The sequence below is a fragment of the Anguilla anguilla genome, chromosome 10, assembly GCF_013347855.1.
Source record: "Anguilla anguilla isolate fAngAng1 chromosome 10, fAngAng1.pri, whole genome shotgun sequence".
Lineage (NCBI taxonomy): Eukaryota > Metazoa > Chordata > Actinopteri > Anguilliformes > Anguillidae > Anguilla > Anguilla anguilla.
In genome coordinates, this window is record NC_049210.1 from 25,182,944 (window position 1) to 25,202,498 (window position 19,555).

Sequence of the window (19,555 nt, forward strand, 5' to 3'; positions counted from 1 at the left end):
TTATTGAGGGTGTGAAAGAAAATTTTGGTGCCGCTGACTATAATCGAATGTTTTTCAGATTTACTGTTCGATTGAGCAAGTATCATTCAAAGTACATTTTTATGGGTTAGCGCTGTCTGATTGTGCTAGCTACTTCACATTAACCTTGTACGGTGATCAGTAAAGGCTAACAGCACAGCACCACTTAGGCTAATTATTGTCACTTCTATCACCATGAACTAAAAAAAAAAAGGCGACAAACTACCTTTTCTGTGAGAAATGTATTGTCAAGCTCACGCGCATACACTGCTGGCGACATTCTAAAACTACGTTTTGCCATCCCTACAGTCAGTCAGATTGCTGTGATAGCTCATTCATTGGATAACTCGTGACCCATAGTTTGTGCCGCTGGCTCACAGGCAAGACAATGCAAATACTTGACTAATGTTAGGTTCACTTATTAGAGTACCTTTTAAGGACTATTAGCCTATCTGGTTGGTTATATTCATTTATAGCTAGCTAACGTTAGCTAGCTATGTAGTTTGCTTTCATAATGTAATGTTATCGATAACGTTTCATAAGGACATTATAGTTGTGGTTTTATCTTAACTTAACTTAAAAATTATTATTGGATGTAAGTCAACGTCCTTAGCTGTCGATACTTGATATACTAAGTTAGCTAGCTTGTGAAAATTCAGTCTCCCAAGATGAGCGCGTATCATGGAGGTGGCTATAGTAACAGGGCACGGTCTGTCAATCATAGCTAACTGACAGTTCTCATTACCACGCCCAGACAGTTTGGGTGAACTTTTATAGTGGGAAATTTAGGCTTAGAAAAATATGTTTTAAAATACATTTAAATGACTGAATAATAAAACAATTATGCACATTTGTTTTGTTGTTGCCTAAAGACAACTGGCAAGTGTCACATTCAACCACCATGTTACTCCTTTAACAATTACAAGAGACGCGAAACACAACAAAACTGTACAAGCACACGTACCATGAATATCTACACTTTAGATACACAAAAGCACACTAACTACACCTAGCTACACACAGCTATATACAAGCAAGTATTTACACGACAATGCAGCGACGGCAATAGTAGCTAGCTGCCTAGCTAGCTACCAATCGTAGCTAGCTGTCAGGCTAGCTACCCCAGGGTCGCCACAATACATTAGGCTGCTCAATTATGTTGGTATGAACAAATACCTAGTGTAATGATTATTACTTTAACACAAGGTCTCAGCAATTACCAAAATGCTCAGGCACATCAAAATCCAGTGCGATAGCTTGCTTTGGATGTTCACTCTGTGTTCCCATCTACCACTTCTTGGTTAATACAGTTTCTCTGTAGCCTAATTGACACACATAGGTTGCATTATTTTTGACATGAACTAAGCCTACTGTTTGTTCCTTTTCACTCATATTTTGCATTTTTATTATGTTACATTATGTTACATACATTTATAATTATATTGTCCCAGTTTGGTGGGTGGCACGGTGGTGCAGTGGGTAGCACTGTCGCCTCACAGCAAAAAGGTCTTTGTTTCAAATCCGGCCTGGGCCTTTCTGTGTGGAGTTTGCATGTTCTCCCTGTGTCTGTGTGGGGTTCCTCCTACAGTCCAAAGACATGCAGGTAGGCTAATTGGAGACTCTAAATTCCCTGTAGGTATGAGTGTGTGCGTGTGCCCTGTAATAGATTGGCGGCCTATCCAGAGTGTATTCCTGCCTCTTGCCCAATTCTCCAGTACCCCCCGCAACCCTGCCCAGGATAAGTGGGTGTAGATAATGATGGGATGGAGGGATGTCTCAGTTTCTAAGACACTTTGTGCTTTGTGTTTTCCTAACTTATAAAATTATATAGAAAGAAAAATGAGAACAAATAAAAATAAGTAACAATAAAAATAATTTAAAAAATAATGTTTGAGTCATGCAAATAACCATTCCAGTAAATGATTTGATTGTAATTTGACTTCACTTACAAAGTGATTCATTGGAGATCTGAACAACCCCCTTTATTAATGGGTTTGTATCTCTGAGGTTCTACTGAAGGTTCTACTCAAGGCCAGGTCTGCTGCAGGACACACAAGTGTGTGTGCGTGCACACAGACACACACACACACACACAGCTGGAGGGAGAGAGATTCTGCACAAATCTGCCAGCTTATTTTAAAAAGATATGTGAACTGATTCATTGTGAACACAAAATAAATGAGCTAGAGTTAGCAACTGTAAAGTCAAAAATGTTTTGTTTATGCTTTCTGTATCTGTACTTATGTCTTGACCCATCCTCATCCAGCATGAACATACACTACATGGCTAAAGTTATGTGGACACCTGTCATCCAACATCTCTTCCAAAATTATGGGCATTAATTTTGCTCGTGTTACCCCAAAAAACCCACCTCAGACACCTCCGATGTCATGAATTATCGACCCGTATCGCTTCTACCCTTTCTGTCCAAAACCCTTGAACGAGCAGTTCTTAAACAACTAACCTCTTTTTTCCATCAGAACAGCCTGCTAGACCCTCACCAGTCTGGCTTCTGATCCGGGCACTCAACAGAGACTGCGCTCCTGGCTGTGACGGAGGCACTTGCCACTGCAAGAGCCTCACGCCTCTCCACTGTCCTGATCCTTCTTGACCTGTCTGCAGCCTTCGACACGGTCAACCATAAAATACTCCTCTTAACCTTGGCTGGGATGGGCATCGCTGGGACCACTTGTTACGGGAGTGCCGCAGGGATCTGTACTGGGTCCTCTGCGTTTCTCCTTATACACCAAATCTCTTGGTTCAGTTATTAATTCACATGGCTTCTCCTATCATTGTTATGCAGATGACACGCAACTCTTCTTTTCTTCCCCCCCTCGGCCACACAGGTCGATGATAAGAGCTCTTCCGGCCTGGCTGACATCTCCACCTGGATGGCCAGCCACCATCTGAAACTCAACCTCAACAAAACTGAACTGCTCTTCTTCCCATGCAAGACCTCCTTACTATGTGAGCTCTCAATCACGGTTGATGGCACCACAGTGACTGCCTCTCACTCTGCCAAGAGCTTGGGGGTGGTCCTGGATGACCAACTGGACCTCAAGGAGCACATCAAGGCAACATCACGGTCCTGCAGATTCCTTCTGTACAACATCAGAAGGATTCAACCATACCTGACGACGCAATCCACCCAGCTGCTCGTCCAGGCTACGGTGTCCTCTCGCCTTGATTACTGCAACTCTCTCCTTGCAAGCCTGCCAACTTGTGCCATACAGCCACTAAAGATGATTCAGCATGCCGGTGCCCGACTCATCTACAACCTTCCCAAATTCTCCCACGTCACTCCTCTGCTGCGATCACTCCACTGGCTACCGGTTGCTGCCAGGATCCGGTTCAAAGCCTGACCCTTGCCTACACTGCAGCCAACAGGACAGCCCCCATCTACTTGCAGGACATGATTCGATCCTATGTCCCTGCTCGACCACTCCGCTCTGCGGCAGCAGGACGCCTTGTAACCCCTCCCACCCGACCAAAGGGATCACAGAGCTTCTCCACCCTAGCTCCCCAGTGGTGGAACGAACTACCCATCTTTCGCCGTGGCCTGAAGACTCATCTCTTCAGACTATACCTAGACTAACCACCACCACGCTGTATATTTCACTCTAAATCCCCCCCCCCCTTTTTCATGACACTTGTTACATGTTGCCCCATCCCAGCACTTTTTGGTAATTTGTATTTGTCCTAATACTGTAGCTTATTCTTCTGCCTAGTTGGCTTTGCAGAGGTTAGGTCTGAATAGTGTTCACTGTGTGAACTAAACTGTGTTCTTGGCTAGAAATAGCTGTACAAAATAAGTATTATATCTTACTGAACCTGTGTTTAGTAGTTGTCTATGACCATGAAATGCACTTTTTGTACGTCGCTTTGGATAAAAGCGTCTGCCAAATAAATGTAATGTAATGTAACATTAATATGGAGTTGGTCCACCGTTTGCTGTTTTAACAATGTGCACTCTTCTGTTTTATACTAGATGTATAGAATTTTTACTAATTTAGAATTGCTGCAGGAATTTGCTTCCATTCAGCCAGAAGAGAATTAGTGCAGTCGGCCACTGATTTGGCGATTTGGCCTGGCTAAGAGTTGGCTTTCCAATTGATCCCAAAGGAATTGAATGGGGTTAAGGTCCGGGCTCTGTGCAGACCAGTCAAGATCTTCCATACTGTTTTTGCCGAAACCATTTCTACATGGAGCTCACTGTGTGCCCAGGGGCATTGTCATGCTAAAACAGGAAAGGGCAATCCCCAAACTGTTGGGGAAGCACAGAATCATCTAGAATGTGAATGTATGCTGTAGCGTTAAAATTTGCCTTCACTGGAACTAGGGGGCCTAGTCGAAACCGTGAAAAATAGCCCCAGGCCCCAAGGGGTATATAGATACTTTCGGTCATGTAGTGTAACTTTGTTGGAACACATATGAGTAAGACTAGTAGTAGCAGTAGTGACCTGCTGACTAGCTAGCAACAACTCAATACTGGTTTATTCTGACAGTTTGCAATGGACTCAGAAGATTAAACAATTAAGCTGGTCAGGATTTGATTGGAGCTACCTGCTGCCACAGTATTTTATTATTATTAATCACATTTATATAGCACTTTTCCAAATGCTCAAAGTGCTTTACAATGAAGGGGAACTCACCTCACCAACCACCAATGTGTAGCACCCACCTGGGTGATGCACTGCAGCCAATTTGCGCCAGAACGCTCACCACACATTAGCGAAGGTGGAGAGGGAGAGAACATTTATTTAGCCAATTAAGTCTGGGGGATTTTTAGTGGCAAGTTTTTGCGAGAGCCAGATCTGGGATTTGGACTTGCAGTGTCTAGTGCAGCTAGAGCAAGCTCTAGTCCTAGCTCAGACAGAGTCAAATTTTGCTTTGTATAAAGGTTAATCATTTAGAAAATTTACATTTAGGGGAGTATTGTGTGAAAAATACAGCTTACACCTATTTCTTATACATAATGATATTTCCATGTGAAATCACAAATTTAGTTTAAACTGCCATTTTCTCATTTACACAACTGCCCAGACAGATCACTCAGAACAGTGACATAGGACCGATGCAAGTGCTCTGCCACTTTCTGTCTGTAGGAGGTAGCCATGGCATAGCGCGGCGGTAGTTCCAATTGGAAGAAGCTTACCGCTTCTGTGCTATAGAATCAGATTTGTGTCAAAAGTATCAAACAAAACATTGTATCAAGTATCAAGCACAACAGACAGTTTGCACACGCATAGAATTATATTGCAATATTTTTTATTTTTAAGTTTTGAGTTTTACTCTTGAAATCAATATTTTTCTTTGCAATATTTACATTGTTGATCTCAATCAGAAACGTTTTGCTTGGTAATCTTGCACAAATGTGTGTCAAAAGTATGATGCTTTCTTTAAGACAGTTTTGACACAAATCTGATTCCATGGTAAACAACATAGCTCTGACATCTTCCCAGTGGGCAAAGTACCTCCACGCCACATTGAGACTACCTCCCATAGACAGAGTGCAACAGAATGCCTACATTAGCCTTACATAGCTGTAATGTCAGTTTAATGTCAGAGTTCTGATTTAACCAATGCCTACTTTCGGTCATCTGTCCAAACACAGGTATAGATCATTTTGTTAGTTGAACAAAGAAAAAGATAGTGTTCGCTCTGCACACCCCTTGTGCACTTGTAAAGTACTACGCATTCATACTATGCGTATTTAAAGGTTTTGGTTATTGTTTGGTCATCAGTTTTGTTTCCAGTGGAGTCAACTACACTCTCTTAAGATCAATGCATTGATGGATTGACTGAAAACACCTTGGCTTAATTATTTCATTTCTTCTTTGTTTCAGTAATGCCATTGGACCCCTGGTAGCCCTCTGGTTGGTGTATGACACAGGAAAGGTGATCTCTAATACTCCCACACCCATCTGGCTGTTGTTGTATGGAGGAGTAGGCATCTGTGCTGGGCTCTGGGCTTGGGGACGAAGGGTCATTCAGACTATGGGCAAGGACCTAACCCCCATCACTCCTTCCAGGTATCATCCCCTTTACCTTTTCCAAGAAGAGAAATTTATATGTATATATGGGGGGAAATCTTGGTAATGCTTTGTTTGTTTCAATTTAATAGCTCAATGTATAATGCAATTATTTGAAAGATAAAGACTAAAATGCAATTTTTTCCCTTTTTTTGTAACTAACTAATATCCCAAATTCTTCACCCAGTTTGGAAAGCATTCATAAGCCCATCTTATCAGTGAAGAATTCTCTGAAGCATGCATTGGAATCAGTTGGCTCTTTGTAGATGAGGATTGGCAATGAGGACTGATGCCCCCTAAGATCAACTTCTTTATAGTCTGACCTAAACATGCCTGATAGAGCTCGATCACTGAAATAAGCCAACTACACCATACAGCAAAATGGAATGGAAACTGCTAGTGAGAAGGTGCTTGCAATCACAGAAAGGGGTTGAGCATCACTTCAACCAGATGATAACAACAATTAACAACAATGGCACTAAGCAAAGCTTTTTTGTATGCCATTTTGTTTGACTAGCAAATTAAAATGAGCTACCTGCAAGCACAGAGTAAGTGTCGAGTTAGAAATGTTGAAGGGGAATTGCACTTTCAAACACTTATGGGCTTATTTTGTTTATATTGTCCTTCTAATGAATGTTAACAAAATGAAATAACTAATCGAAAAATGAAGGTCGACACATTCATTAGAAGAAAATTAGAAATAAAATAAGCCCATATGTGTTTTAAAGTGTAATTCCCCTTTAAGTGTTGTTGGCAGTCACGTTTGGTGTGGTATTACTGGTTGCCAGTCAGCTAATTGCTCATTTCATGGCCTTCCAAAGGAGTTTGCAATTCATATTTGAGAAACACATCCTGGCCAAAGTGTGCCATTCTGCTGCCGAGTGCTTCCGAAACAAAGCACAGTACAATGTTTGCTTTGTAGTAAGGCTGGTGATGAAAATGGGATCCAACACAGGCTCAAACATGTATGGTTGAGTCCATGCCGGATGATTTATGGATGCCATATTCACTTTTATAATAATAATAATAATAATAATAATAATAATAATACATTTATTTTATATAGCGCTTTTCACAATCTCAAAGACACTTTACAACACGGAAGAAACAATCAACAAAAGAAACCAGGGTATAAGCATAATTTATAACAAGAGTAATACAGGCAGGAGATGGTGGAGGAGCTCCTGTAATTCATGATCAGATAACCAATCAAGGCAGATCTTGTGGAGAAAAAAAATGCAACACACATCCAAAATGGCCTATTCGGCTCAAAGGGTGAGCACACCAGATGTTTTTTAACATTTGGTAATTTTTTTCTTAACAATATATTTTGTACACCTTGTGGAATAATGTAAAACAGCCGAAAAATAGAATAATTGGGGACCTTTAACCCCTTCAAGCAGATACCAAATCTGATGAATCCTTGCACATTTAGGGGACTTGAAAACTTGACTTAAATGAAGCAAGACACTTTACAATATTACCTTAGATTAGTTTATATTCATAATTGGAATTATCCATTCCAGAAATGGAATTATCTTGGCAAAAATGCAAAAATAACATTGTTTTAGTATGAACTGGAATACTGAGAGAGAAAATTTATAAACCAGGTAAAACCATACATGTCCTGGATCATAAAATCCTTGACCACAAGTGTGCAAATAATAGTACTTGTATCAAAATTAGGCCAAGTGACAAGAAACAATATAGGCTATTTTAGCTCACACAAATTAAACAAGCTGTATTATTTCAAGTAACTTGGCCCTTTCATATTACTATCTGAAGACAATGTGGTCATTCAAACATTGTGTCTCATCAATGTGTCAGAAAACAAAAATTTTACTTTTACTAATTGTACTTACACTTCAGAAAGGATATGTTTATACTTGGTTGTCAAGTTAATTTTACAAAATAACGAGTTCTTGTATATTTGCAACTTCAAATAAATACTGATTATAAAATAAATATTGTACATACATACAGACGGGTGACAAAAAACCAACTTAAAGTGTCTTAGTAAGGTGTTCAGCAACCACAAGCCACCACAGCAGCTTCACTGTGCCTTGGCATAGATTCTACAAGTCTCTGGAACTGGAGGGTTGGAACACCATTGGAGGGTTGGAACACCATTCTTCCAAAAGATATTCCCTCATTTGGTGTTTTGATGATGTTGGTGGAGAGCGCAGTCTAACATATCGGTCCGAAATTTCCCATAGGTGTTCAATTGGGTTGAGATCTGATGACTGTGAGGTCCATAGCATATAATTTACATCATTTTCACACTCATCAAATCATTCAGAGACCCCTCATGCCCTGTGGATAGGGGCATTGCCTTCCTAGAAGAGACCACTCCCATCAGGATATAAATGTTTCATCATAAGATAAGAATGATCACTCAGAATAACTTTGTATTCATTTGACTTGACCCTTCCATCTAAGGGGTCAAGTGGACCCAAACCATGCCTGGAAAATCCCCCCACAGCATAACAGAGCCATTGGACCCCCTCACTGTAGGGGTCAAGTATTCAGACCTGTACCGTTCTCCTGGTGTACGCCACACATGCCTCTGCCCACTAGTCGAAAATATGGTGAAGGATGACTCGTGAAAAATCACTTTTTTCCCCAAATACCTTTTTTGTAGACCAGTTCAGATGGTTTTTGCACCACTGAACTCTCAAACGTGCATTTATCTTTGTAATGAGGTTTATGCACAGCATCCCTACTATAATATCCTTCTACGTAGTTGTCGACGGACTGTTAATGCTGACAGCCTGATCCTCTCCTGCATAGACATTCTTACCTGAGGAAGAGTTGGTCTCCTGTTTTTCCATACATGTCACACTAATGCACAAGCACCATGGTCTTCAAATGTGCACTTTCGAGCACAATTTCTGACCATATTTACTGATGTTTTTCCCATATATCTAAATGCAGATGTCACTTTAGTCACTGTTCCTATTAAAACACTACCTAGTTGAGCAGTCTTTGTGACTGAAGCTCCTGGCATCCATGCCCCAATAATGAACCCTCTTTCAAAGACACTTTTCCATCTTGAAATCAGGGTCAAAAATCGAGGTCAACTGGGTCTGCACAGCATTTTTATACATGCCACAGAGCATGATAGGATGTTAAACACTGTTGTAATTGTATCATGCAGTACAACTGTATGGAAGCATCTGCATTCATTATTTTTCTCCACTCATTAAAGTCATGGTTTTACAATTACATAAATAATTATCCTGTTTACGTAACAAACAATGACCTCTATGTTATATAGCCATAACAGGCTTTTATAACATTGAGATAAACAAACATAGACAAAATGTTTTATGAATCAAAACACAGTTACTCATTCTTACTCTGAACTGCATAATATGAGCTGCCTGAACCCCACCACCTACCTGAGGGATATTGAAGTCAATTATAAACTGAAAAAATGCTTTCATAATTAAAAAAACCTCATCTTCATTATAACCTACTGTATACAATAAATCCCTAATTAAATAATTTTTTATAAACTACAGAATGTTAGGCTAAAGTGTTTTGTTGTTTTTTGTTAATACTGTTTCTTCCTTCTTTGTTGAAGCTCCACTTTACCTGTATGTTGGATTTGTATACGCTTCGGTACATTATGTTTTACTCGAACTTCCCCAAGTTGTATTTTGTAAAGACAAGCTCCTGTACATGAGCTGGGAGCAGTCTGCGATGGGGAGATACAGCATCCCAGCACATTTCTCCTTCCCTTCTCCTGGGAGTGCGTATTTACATAGCCTGTCGCTCTCCTCTTATCAATTCCAACGAGAGTGCGTAGCTTTGGTGGTTTGTTGGAACTGCACACAAACACATCGGTTATATATCACACAGTTTTCATGTAGCTATTCAATTTAGTTTATTCAAAGTCTCAGTTTCAGAGAAAACCGGAAAAAAACGTTGGCGGTGTTATCTCAGTGGAGTTCTAAGCCTATCATTTTTATAACTACAGCATCCACAATTATTCAAACCCTCCATAAAGACTTTAGCAATTTCATCAAACCTGCAGTGAATTAATTCAGTGTGACTATGTGCAAAATTAGTTTCGATAGCATTTTATTGGGAAATTCTTATCAAAGCACCTGTCATTCAATTGTTGAATAGTGTACCGGAGTAGACAGCGACACCATTTGCACCAGGGTAAAAGCACCTGTTGGTATTTCTTTACTGAGTCAATTTTTTCAACTTGTAAAACAGTTATTTTAAGCCAATTAAATAACAATTTATTGATAATTATTTTATCCAGTAGGTGACCATATAAGCTTTCTAACGATGTATAACATGTCTAATTTCACTTGTGGAATAGCGTTTTATAACCCAGCATAACCAAAAGTTTTGTCTCATTATCGCCACCTTACGGATTCACTCTGTGATAGCAGTAAAAGACACTGCACCTAGCTAAACGTAATCATTGAGTTCTGTCATTTTTTGGAAAATATTATTATTATTGAGAATTATGTTTGCTGATAGACCTAGCTGATACTATCTAGTCTTTAGGTAATCAGCTAACGCTGTATCTAACACTATATCAAGCCCAGTCTTGAAAATCCCTAGAGTTTCTGCTTTGCCTACGTGACCTGGCAGGCTATTCCACACATTGACTACTCTCTGCATGAAAAAATTCTTCCTAATGTCGGGATGGAATCTACCTTTTCTTAATTTCCATTTATGTCCCTCGTTCTACTAACAGAACTCAACCTGAAAAATCTCTTGTAGTTCACTTTGTTGATCCCCTTTATGGTAAATGAACTGCATTTATATAGCGCTTTTATCCAAAGCGCTTTACAATTGATGCCTCTCATTCACCCATTCACACACACACACTCACACACGAACAGTGAAAGGCTGCCATGCAAGGTACCAGTCAGCTCGTTGGGAGCAATTAGGGGTTAGGTGTCTTGCTCAGGGACACTTCAACACGCCCAGGGCGGGGGATCAAACCGGCAACCCTCCGACTGCCAGACAACCGCTCTTACCTCCTGAGCTATATCACCCCTTTATGAATTTAAAAGCCTCAATCAAATCACCTCCTTCAGTCTCCTTTTACTAAGCTTGAAGTGGTTAAGCATCTTAAGTCTTTCCTCATAGCTTTTATCTTTCATACCAAGAATCAATTTGGTTGCTCTTCTTTGAACTTTTTCCAGAGCCTCTATATCTTTCTTGTAGTACGGTCCCCAGAACTGCACACAATACTCTAAGTGTGGTCTAACAAATGTGTTATAAGTATAACATCCTTGGATTTATACTCAATCAACATTTGGATATATATCCCATCATCCTGTTGGCCTTTTCTACTGCTACAGCACAGTGCCTAGAACCAGAAAGGCTTTGATCAACTATTACTCTGAAGTCTTTTTAAAACTGAGCACATTCCAGTTTTGTGTGTCAGGGATTCAGGGGGTTGGACCCAGGCACAGAGTAAAAAACACGGGAGACTCCAAAAGGAAAATTCAAGCAAATACTTTACTTAATAACAAACAAGGAACAAACAAAAGGCCACAAGGGGTAAAACCACAAACACAAAAAGATTCTTAAGAACTGAAAAAAAAACTACAGAATACAGGCAGGACAGAATACGGGCAGGTGGAACACACAAGCAGGAATGCAGGCAGAAACACAAACAGAAACACACATGAAATGAACAAGCAGGACCACAGCAGGCAGATACATACAGTAAGAAACGAACACAAGGAACCAGCACCCGAGTCAAGAGGACAAAGAACTTAAATAGACAAGACACAGGTGAACTCAATACATAATCAAACGAGAGGGAAGGGATAACGAGAGGCAGGTGGGGACAATGATTAAATAACGAGACAAATAATGGAAAACAATAATACAATTAACACGGGAAACCAATGAGGGAATGAACAGAAATACAAAAACTGAGAAGTGCCGCCAACTGGCAGCCCAAAAAGGAAAAAAGTGAAACAAAAAAATAGAACCATGACATTGTGCCTCCCATAAAGTAATCCTGCCTAATGTTTTTATTTCCCACATGCAGAACTTTACATTTGGCTATAAAAAATTTTATTTGCCTGGTTTCCGCCCTGGATTTTATTTGAATCTTCTTGGATTACAAACTATTAGCTAGGCCTCCCAGTTTTGTATCATCTGCAAATTTGACTAATGTACTTTCTTTGTCCCTGTCGAGGTCATTGATATAAATGAGGAAGAGCAGTGATTCCAGCACCGAACCTTGTGGGACTCCACTGCTAACAGTTCCCTGCTCAGATAATATCCCTCCTACTACTCTTTGTGTTTTACACTGTAGCCAGATCCGAATCCACTCTGAAATATGTCCTCTAATTACTACTGTCTTCATTTTACTAACAAGTTTCTCATGTGGTACCTTATCAAATGCCTTTTTAAATCTAAGTAGATAATATCATACGCCTTGTTATATACACTTGGTAGCTTCTTCAAAGAATACGAGAAGGTTTGTCAGACGTGACCTTCCCTTACCAAAACTATGCTAGCTATCGCTTAGGATGTTGCTATTTTAAAGAAATACTTCCAACTTGTCTCTAAAGATAGATTCCAGTATTTTACATGTGATGCAAGTTAAACTTACAGTCCAGTAGGTTTCCTGGATCAGTATTGTCGGACAAGCAAAAATTAATTAACAATGTCAATTTTCTGAATCCAGTCAATGACCTTGTTAAAATGTTCAGCACTCTGAAAACTGAACCAAGCGATATTGTGTGCTAGAACCCCTCACTTAACCTACCTGTAAAATATATTTTACTTGATTTCATTTAATAGTTATATTTAAAATTAGAATTATCAATTAAATCACCAATTTCATTTCTAGGTCAGTCTACTGTAAACTGGTGGAATCATCCAAATTTAAGATTAAATAATTGAATTCAATACGAAGCAGTCAATTAGATTAATGAATTGGAAACATACATTCTTTATTGAATGCAGGCACACTACTTATAAATTACAAAACAGATGACATTATACAAAACATTAAACAATTGACTAGGAAATACGAGAAAAGAGAGAGAGAGACGGATAAGCCACACCTTGCCAAAATATAATCAACTTCAGGGTTTCCGCCAGTGTATTGCAAGCCCGGCGGCCCACCAGGCCTAAGTTGACCCCCTGCCGGGCCTAAGCATCGGGGAATTTTTTAATTTTTTTTTTTAAATGTATTTTTAAGATGTTTTTAAAACTACAGTTACAGTGGGGCGGCTCGGTTGAAAAGCTCACCAGCGACATCTGTTGGTTAAAACGTGAACGCACTAACAGCAGGTCTGAGACTGAGATCAGTGCTCTTTACCCTCATTGTGCGTAGAGTGACGTTCAGCACTTGACGCTTCCAACTATCACAGGCTAATGTTACCTAGCAAGCCACCATTTCTTATTTAGTAGGCTAACTAACCTTGTTACAAACTATCGTTATCACTTCATCTCATCAGTAAGTACATTATTTTTATATTAACTTAAGCAGTGTGTAGGTAACGCTAAACTAGTAGCATGAGTGTAACGTTCGATATATTGTAACATTACATGACTGATTAATCGGCATCGAAATAACGACTTCACTTGTTTATTAATAACGTTAGGTTGATGACATTGATGTGCGTGACAACGTTGTCATAAAATCTGTCCCGACCGTGAAAACTGCCTGACTTGTTTACATTTTGGACAGATGTGGCTCCTGAGTAAATCTATTGTTGTTTCCATCGCAGTACTTTCGACACAAGTAATATCGGAAAAATCCTAAAAAATTTTCTTGCGGTGAAGAGTGCCTGACTGGCAACCATAGAAATGTGTTAACACAGTGGCAAAATTAGGCTATATCTAGAAATACCGTCTTTGGAGAAAAAACGCTACGGTTGAGGGTCAGGCACTGTTCACGGTAAGAAGAAATTTCAGGATTTTTTCGATATTGCTTGTGTCTAAAGTCCTGCGACGAAAACAACGATAGATTTACTCAGGAGCCACATCTGTCCAAAATGTAAACAAGTAAGGCAGTTTTCATGGTTGGGAAAAATTTTATGACAACGTGTTCATGTAGCTAATTTAGCTAGCTAGCCAAACAGTCACTAACACAGATACTTCCTTGGTGCCATTTAGGGATAATGTCAAGGAGGAAAGGTAGCCTACTGTAAAAGCCAAAATAACCTTAGACAGTTTTTTAAATGTCTAAATGTGCCCAGCATTCCAAGGCTTGTTGTAAGATTCAGTAGTCAATCAGGACTTGAATACTGTTTTTTGTAGAGTGCAAAAACCTTGATATTATTTATTTTAATTTAATTTAATTTATTTTGTTGTTTTTGAAAACACAGCATTCCAAGACTGTACATTGTTGTCAGATTCTTTGTAAGACTCTGCTATGCTGTAAATAGTTGTTGATTTTTAAAAATGTGTGTTAAATAAATGACTTATTTATAACAACATTCACATTACGTCGTCATATTTTCAAATCTCCAGTCAGCTTTTAGCACTGACTTAATGTAGGGCCCTATGGAATCTGTGTTATAGCTTTTTTATATTCACAATTCCGCGATTCCGTCCGTGATTCTGTTATCACAGAAACTATAGGGCCCTACCTTAATGCTGCCATCAGTCTGTCGCTGGCCCGCGCCGGGCCCCTGTCAAAAAAGACACTTGGCCGCCGGGCCCTGTCAAAAGATACTTGCCACCGGGCCTAACAACTTTTCTGGGGGAAACCCTGAACTTCCAGTATAAGCACCACAGGATTACAGGAAACCAGCTACAAGCACACAACCAAGGAACCACCACCAAAATAAAAAGAAGTAAACGCTTCTTCTTAAAGGCTCCAAAACCAAACGCAACACACAAACTTTTTCCTGTGGAAATCTTAAATACCTTACCCAGCATGGCTTGAGGATGTTTGCCCTGATTGGGTGATGCCAGGTTAAGGTTTAGGAGAGAAGGGAAGGGGGGTCAGACTAATTTATGACAAGGACTGGCCTACCTAAAGATTGCATTCATATTAAAGTAATGAGAAATGTTAGGCATGTAGGTATGCAGTCCGACCCCCGATATGGTGTCCTGTGCCATCTGGTTTGTCTCTTCTGAGGGGGAGACCCATAGATTGTCTGCCTAGATTAGGGTATCAGTGGATTTTCAGTTACCCCACTCACATTTGCTTTGATGCTTGTGACGGGGAGGCCAGGCCACATTCTTATTCACTGTTTCCCTCTCTAAGGCCAAAATCTAAACACTACATATCCTACAGTACGGTCCCCTTTCTTATATATTGGTATTATATTGCCTCGCTTCCAGTCTTATGGTATTTCTGGACTGTCTAAAAATACCTGCCAGTGGTTTAAAAATGATCACACCTAACTCTTTGCATCTTTGCATACTCTTGGGTATATGCCATCAGGACCTGCTGCCTAATTTGTCTTTAGTTTAAAGCTGGCAGTATACTCAGTAAGAAGAAAGAACTTCAGGATTGAGAACCACCGGCGAACATGTCCACGAACACCGTTGTCAGTATACTCAGTGAGAACACCGCACCGTTTAATGTCACTCCAGGTGGAGGCCGTCGCACACTGCACCGTGAGAACACACAACACCATCTGTTTTTGTTCTTCAGTTGTTGCGTGTTTTGCTCAAAAAGTTCTACTTCTTACTAAGTGTACCGCCTACTTAACTAGTGAACTGACTCTGAGAACGGTCGTTTGTGAAGGATAAGCCAGTGAGCTGAGAATTTAGTTGGATAAAGATACCGTTTGCAAACTGAAAGCTGCTATAACAAAGTCCTACCCTATTATGTACAGCACATATATTTTGCGACACCTAATTATTAAATAAAATATTTGGTACTACTTCCTACTTTAACATGAGAGGGAGGGAGAGGGAGACGAGCGGGCTTGAGCGACTCAGCGATTGTCTGTCATTCAGGGCTCACGTTCGCTGTGTATGTTCAGTGAACGAATCACTGAACATGCACCGTTCATCCTGTGAATGAATCACGTTCGCTCGCAACTGACTGAGAGCTCAGCTGAACTGACTGAGAAATGAACGGATCATTTCAGGAAGTGATTCAGTTCAGTTTGTTCACCCAAAAGATTTGTTCTTTTGAACAAATCGTTCGCGAACGACACAACACTAAAGCCGCGTTTCCACCGCAGGAACTTTCCCCAGGAACTAGGAACCTTTTTTAAAAACCGCTATTTTTGAAAATCTGCAGCCGCAAACCGATGTATTTTTTTCATAATAATAACTTGAATTCAAACTTTTAAGTTATGCGGCGCAGTAGCCTACTTTTGGTTATAGCCTGCCAATGTCTTGGAACAGATGAGAAATTAAGATGAGGAGTATAACGTGTGTTTTTCTGTTCTTTTCTTGCTTTAGCATTTAGTATGTTTTATAAAATATTAAGCATTCATGCTGGGACAGCATATTACGTACCAAACATTCAAACGGTTTAATTTGGTTGCTGAATATTTTCATCCGGATTTTCTTTATTAACCCATTATAATTGACTCAAAACGTTTGACAGTTATGTGAGGTATGCAGTAGTTCTGCGTAATTTACATTGGGGATACAGTAAAAGCAAGCTGGAAAAAATCACCTTCCACACTTTTTGTCAGGGTAAAATAACAGGTTAATTCTAGTAATCGTCCCTTTTGCTTTTTCAAACTGCCATAATTTTACTCTGCGATTCTTCAATTCCACAAAAAGACCAGGAAGACTAGACATGGACTTATGGTCCATGGTTCGCATCTGGAGGGCACACTTTAAGTATTTAGCTGCTCTGCTAGCAGTAACTTTGAAAGAATCTAAAAGATGAAAGCAAACGGTGGCTGTACCACTGCAATATTAATTATTTTTAATAAATTTTTACGCAAGTCCGAGTTTTCATTCTATTTATTCTTGTCATTTTGCGATTATATGGAAATGACGATGAGAGTCAAATTAACCAATTCAACAACAAATTGTTTACGACATGTGCATGTTTTCTGCTATAAATGTTGTTACCAGTTATTTGTTGAATGTGAATGCATTCTGTCGCCTCGGATGTCAAGACATGAATATGTTTGAGAGGATATATAAAACAGTTACAATTTGTATATTGACCTGTTATATCCTGTTTGTTGCATAACAGCGGTCCAAGTCGAACTACCAATGAAAGTTTTGCTTGACAACGGTAAAATAATATGCCGAAACGGCCGTGGAAGAATTTCAATTCAATTTCAATTTCAATTTCAGGTGATTAAGTCGATAAAAATCAATAAATACTAAAGTAACCATATATAGTCATTGTTGGTAACCCGATGTATAAGTGGAATAAACCCCTCCGGGCTGTCTCGTTATTGGAAAATAGTGTACTTCGGTGGTAGTATGGAGTTACAGAAGAAATCATACGACAGATGGACTCACGACAACGTTACTTTTTCATACGGCAGCGGACTCATTTGCCTAATCTTTGCGGGTCTTTAGACCGTGGTGGAAACGCAGACAAGAATGGGCTGAAGGAACCTTTTAGTTCCTTGAAAAGTAGTTCCTGGGACTAAACGATCCGGGTACTTTGGGTGGAAACGCAGCTTAATATGGAGTTTTGCAGCGCCACCATTGTCGTGCTGGTCGTTTATTTAACACGCACCCCCTCCCTGCAGTCTCATCTGCAACTACACCCTCCACCCATGACATAATGGACAATATTGTCTATCTGGGCATTCATAACAATATTCTTTCACCACTCAAAAATCGTATTCCATCATAGCAACAAGATAAACCCAACAATGACCATAAGATATGCCAATACAGCAGGGCCGGATCTAGAAGTGGGCAGGGGTGGGCAGTGCCCACACAACTTTCTGCTGTATCCACCCAATTGGTCAACTTTATTCTGCGCCATTTGAATCTGCAAATCACTTTTATTTAATTTGCCCTGTCAGAATTTCCTGATTTCTGATTTGCTGGTTTGACAGAATAAAATGGTAAATGGACTGCATTTATATAGCGCTTTTATCCAAAGCACTTTACAATTGATGCCTCTCATTCACCCATTCACACACCAATGGTGAAAGGCTGCCATGTAAGGTACCAATCAGCTCGTTGGGAGCATTTAGGGGTTAGGTGTCTTGCTCAGGGACACTTCGACATGCCCAGGGCGGGGGATCGAACCAGCAACGGTATAAACAATAAACAACGGAGATGCCTTAACTCCGATATCATTCGGCGGAGCATTTGTAGTCGCCTGTGACAGTGGAGGAGGAATATTAGCTCATTCTTATTAAAGCTTATTCTTGTTAAATTTTAATTTCTAATTTATTGTTGCTGTAGTTTGTTGTAGTGTTGTGTTGAATAAGGGTCTTTGCTGGTAGTGGTTTAGTTTACTAGATAAATAGCTAGCTAGCTAACTAATGTTACTGTTAGCAGTATTTAACATTTGACAGTTTTCTAATGTTGATATCAGTGCTCAGCATGGCTGGATTATGGACTGGGCCAGTGGGACCAGTGCCCCGGGGCCTCGGACTGCCAGGGGGCCTCCAAGCCTCAGGCAGTGTGTGGCCCAAGACTTCCAAAGGAAGTTGAATGCCAGGGCCCTCAGTGCGCACAGTGCAAGCTGACCACTAGGCCCCTAGATGCTTATAGCATGAGTTAACCACTGGGGCTCCCCAGACCCCTCAGCCCTTACAATGTGAGGGCCCCCAGACCCCTTAATGTTTAACCCCCTGGGGTCGAGAGCTCCGCCGGCAGAGCTTGGCAAGATTAAATGAACTTTCATTTCTATTTGGATTATTAACTTCACGAGTTATTATCATACAGACGCAACAAAAACATTGACAGAAACCTTAGAATCGCGACTTTCCAATGTGCCCATTGACAAATAATATGAATTGTTTTAAAAGTTCTAAATTTGATTAATTAAACCATGTATGCTTCGTTAATCCTTACTCATTACTATGTGAATTTCGCTCATCAGGAAGTCCGCCCAAATCGCATTCACATGTTAACGACATTATAACTACTCTCCATAGAAGGAGAGTAGGGGAGGGGCGATGCGAGATCCATGTCAGAAATTCCAAGCCTGCGAAAGCAGGATAGAATGTCAAAGTGTAGCCTAATTCATTTCTTTTGAGGTAAACATTTCGTTTAATTTTGGAAAATGGTCCGTCCGGAAGCCGACATTGATGAAGAGCGGTGTCATTTCGAACAGCGAAGTGATCCAGCTGAGGATCAACTTCATGAGTAAGTATATTTCTTATGATCATATTGGTAAATATGTGTACTGGATTGCAATCTCTGTGTTTGTACGAATATCCAGCAATAAGCGCGTTTGTAAATTCCCACACTACGAACGATTCAAACTATTGCATCTCAGAATTATAGGCTAGGCTCTCTATGTCTGGTTGTGTGTAAGAAGTAGCAGGTAGACTGTATTTTTTTCGATCATATTGGTAATAAATAGCCCGTGGCGTGGCTAGGATTCTAAAACTGATGTCCTCGCACAATCGATATTAGCATACTCTAAGTAAATT

The 19,555-nt window shown here is 40.1% G+C and overlaps 1 protein-coding gene across 1 annotated transcript in view; it reads left to right on the forward strand.

The window, feature by feature from the left end:
• The window catches only part of LOC118206733 (sodium-dependent phosphate transporter 1-B-like), a 320,116-nt gene that overhangs the window by 282,741 nt on the left and 17,820 nt on the right, over nt 1-19,555 (forward strand). The window contains exon 9 of the mRNA XM_035379759.1: nt 5,865-6,050. Coding sequence (XP_035235650.1) covers nt 5,865-6,050 — 186 coding nt within the window. The remainder of the gene's footprint in view (nt 1-5,864; nt 6,051-19,555) is intronic.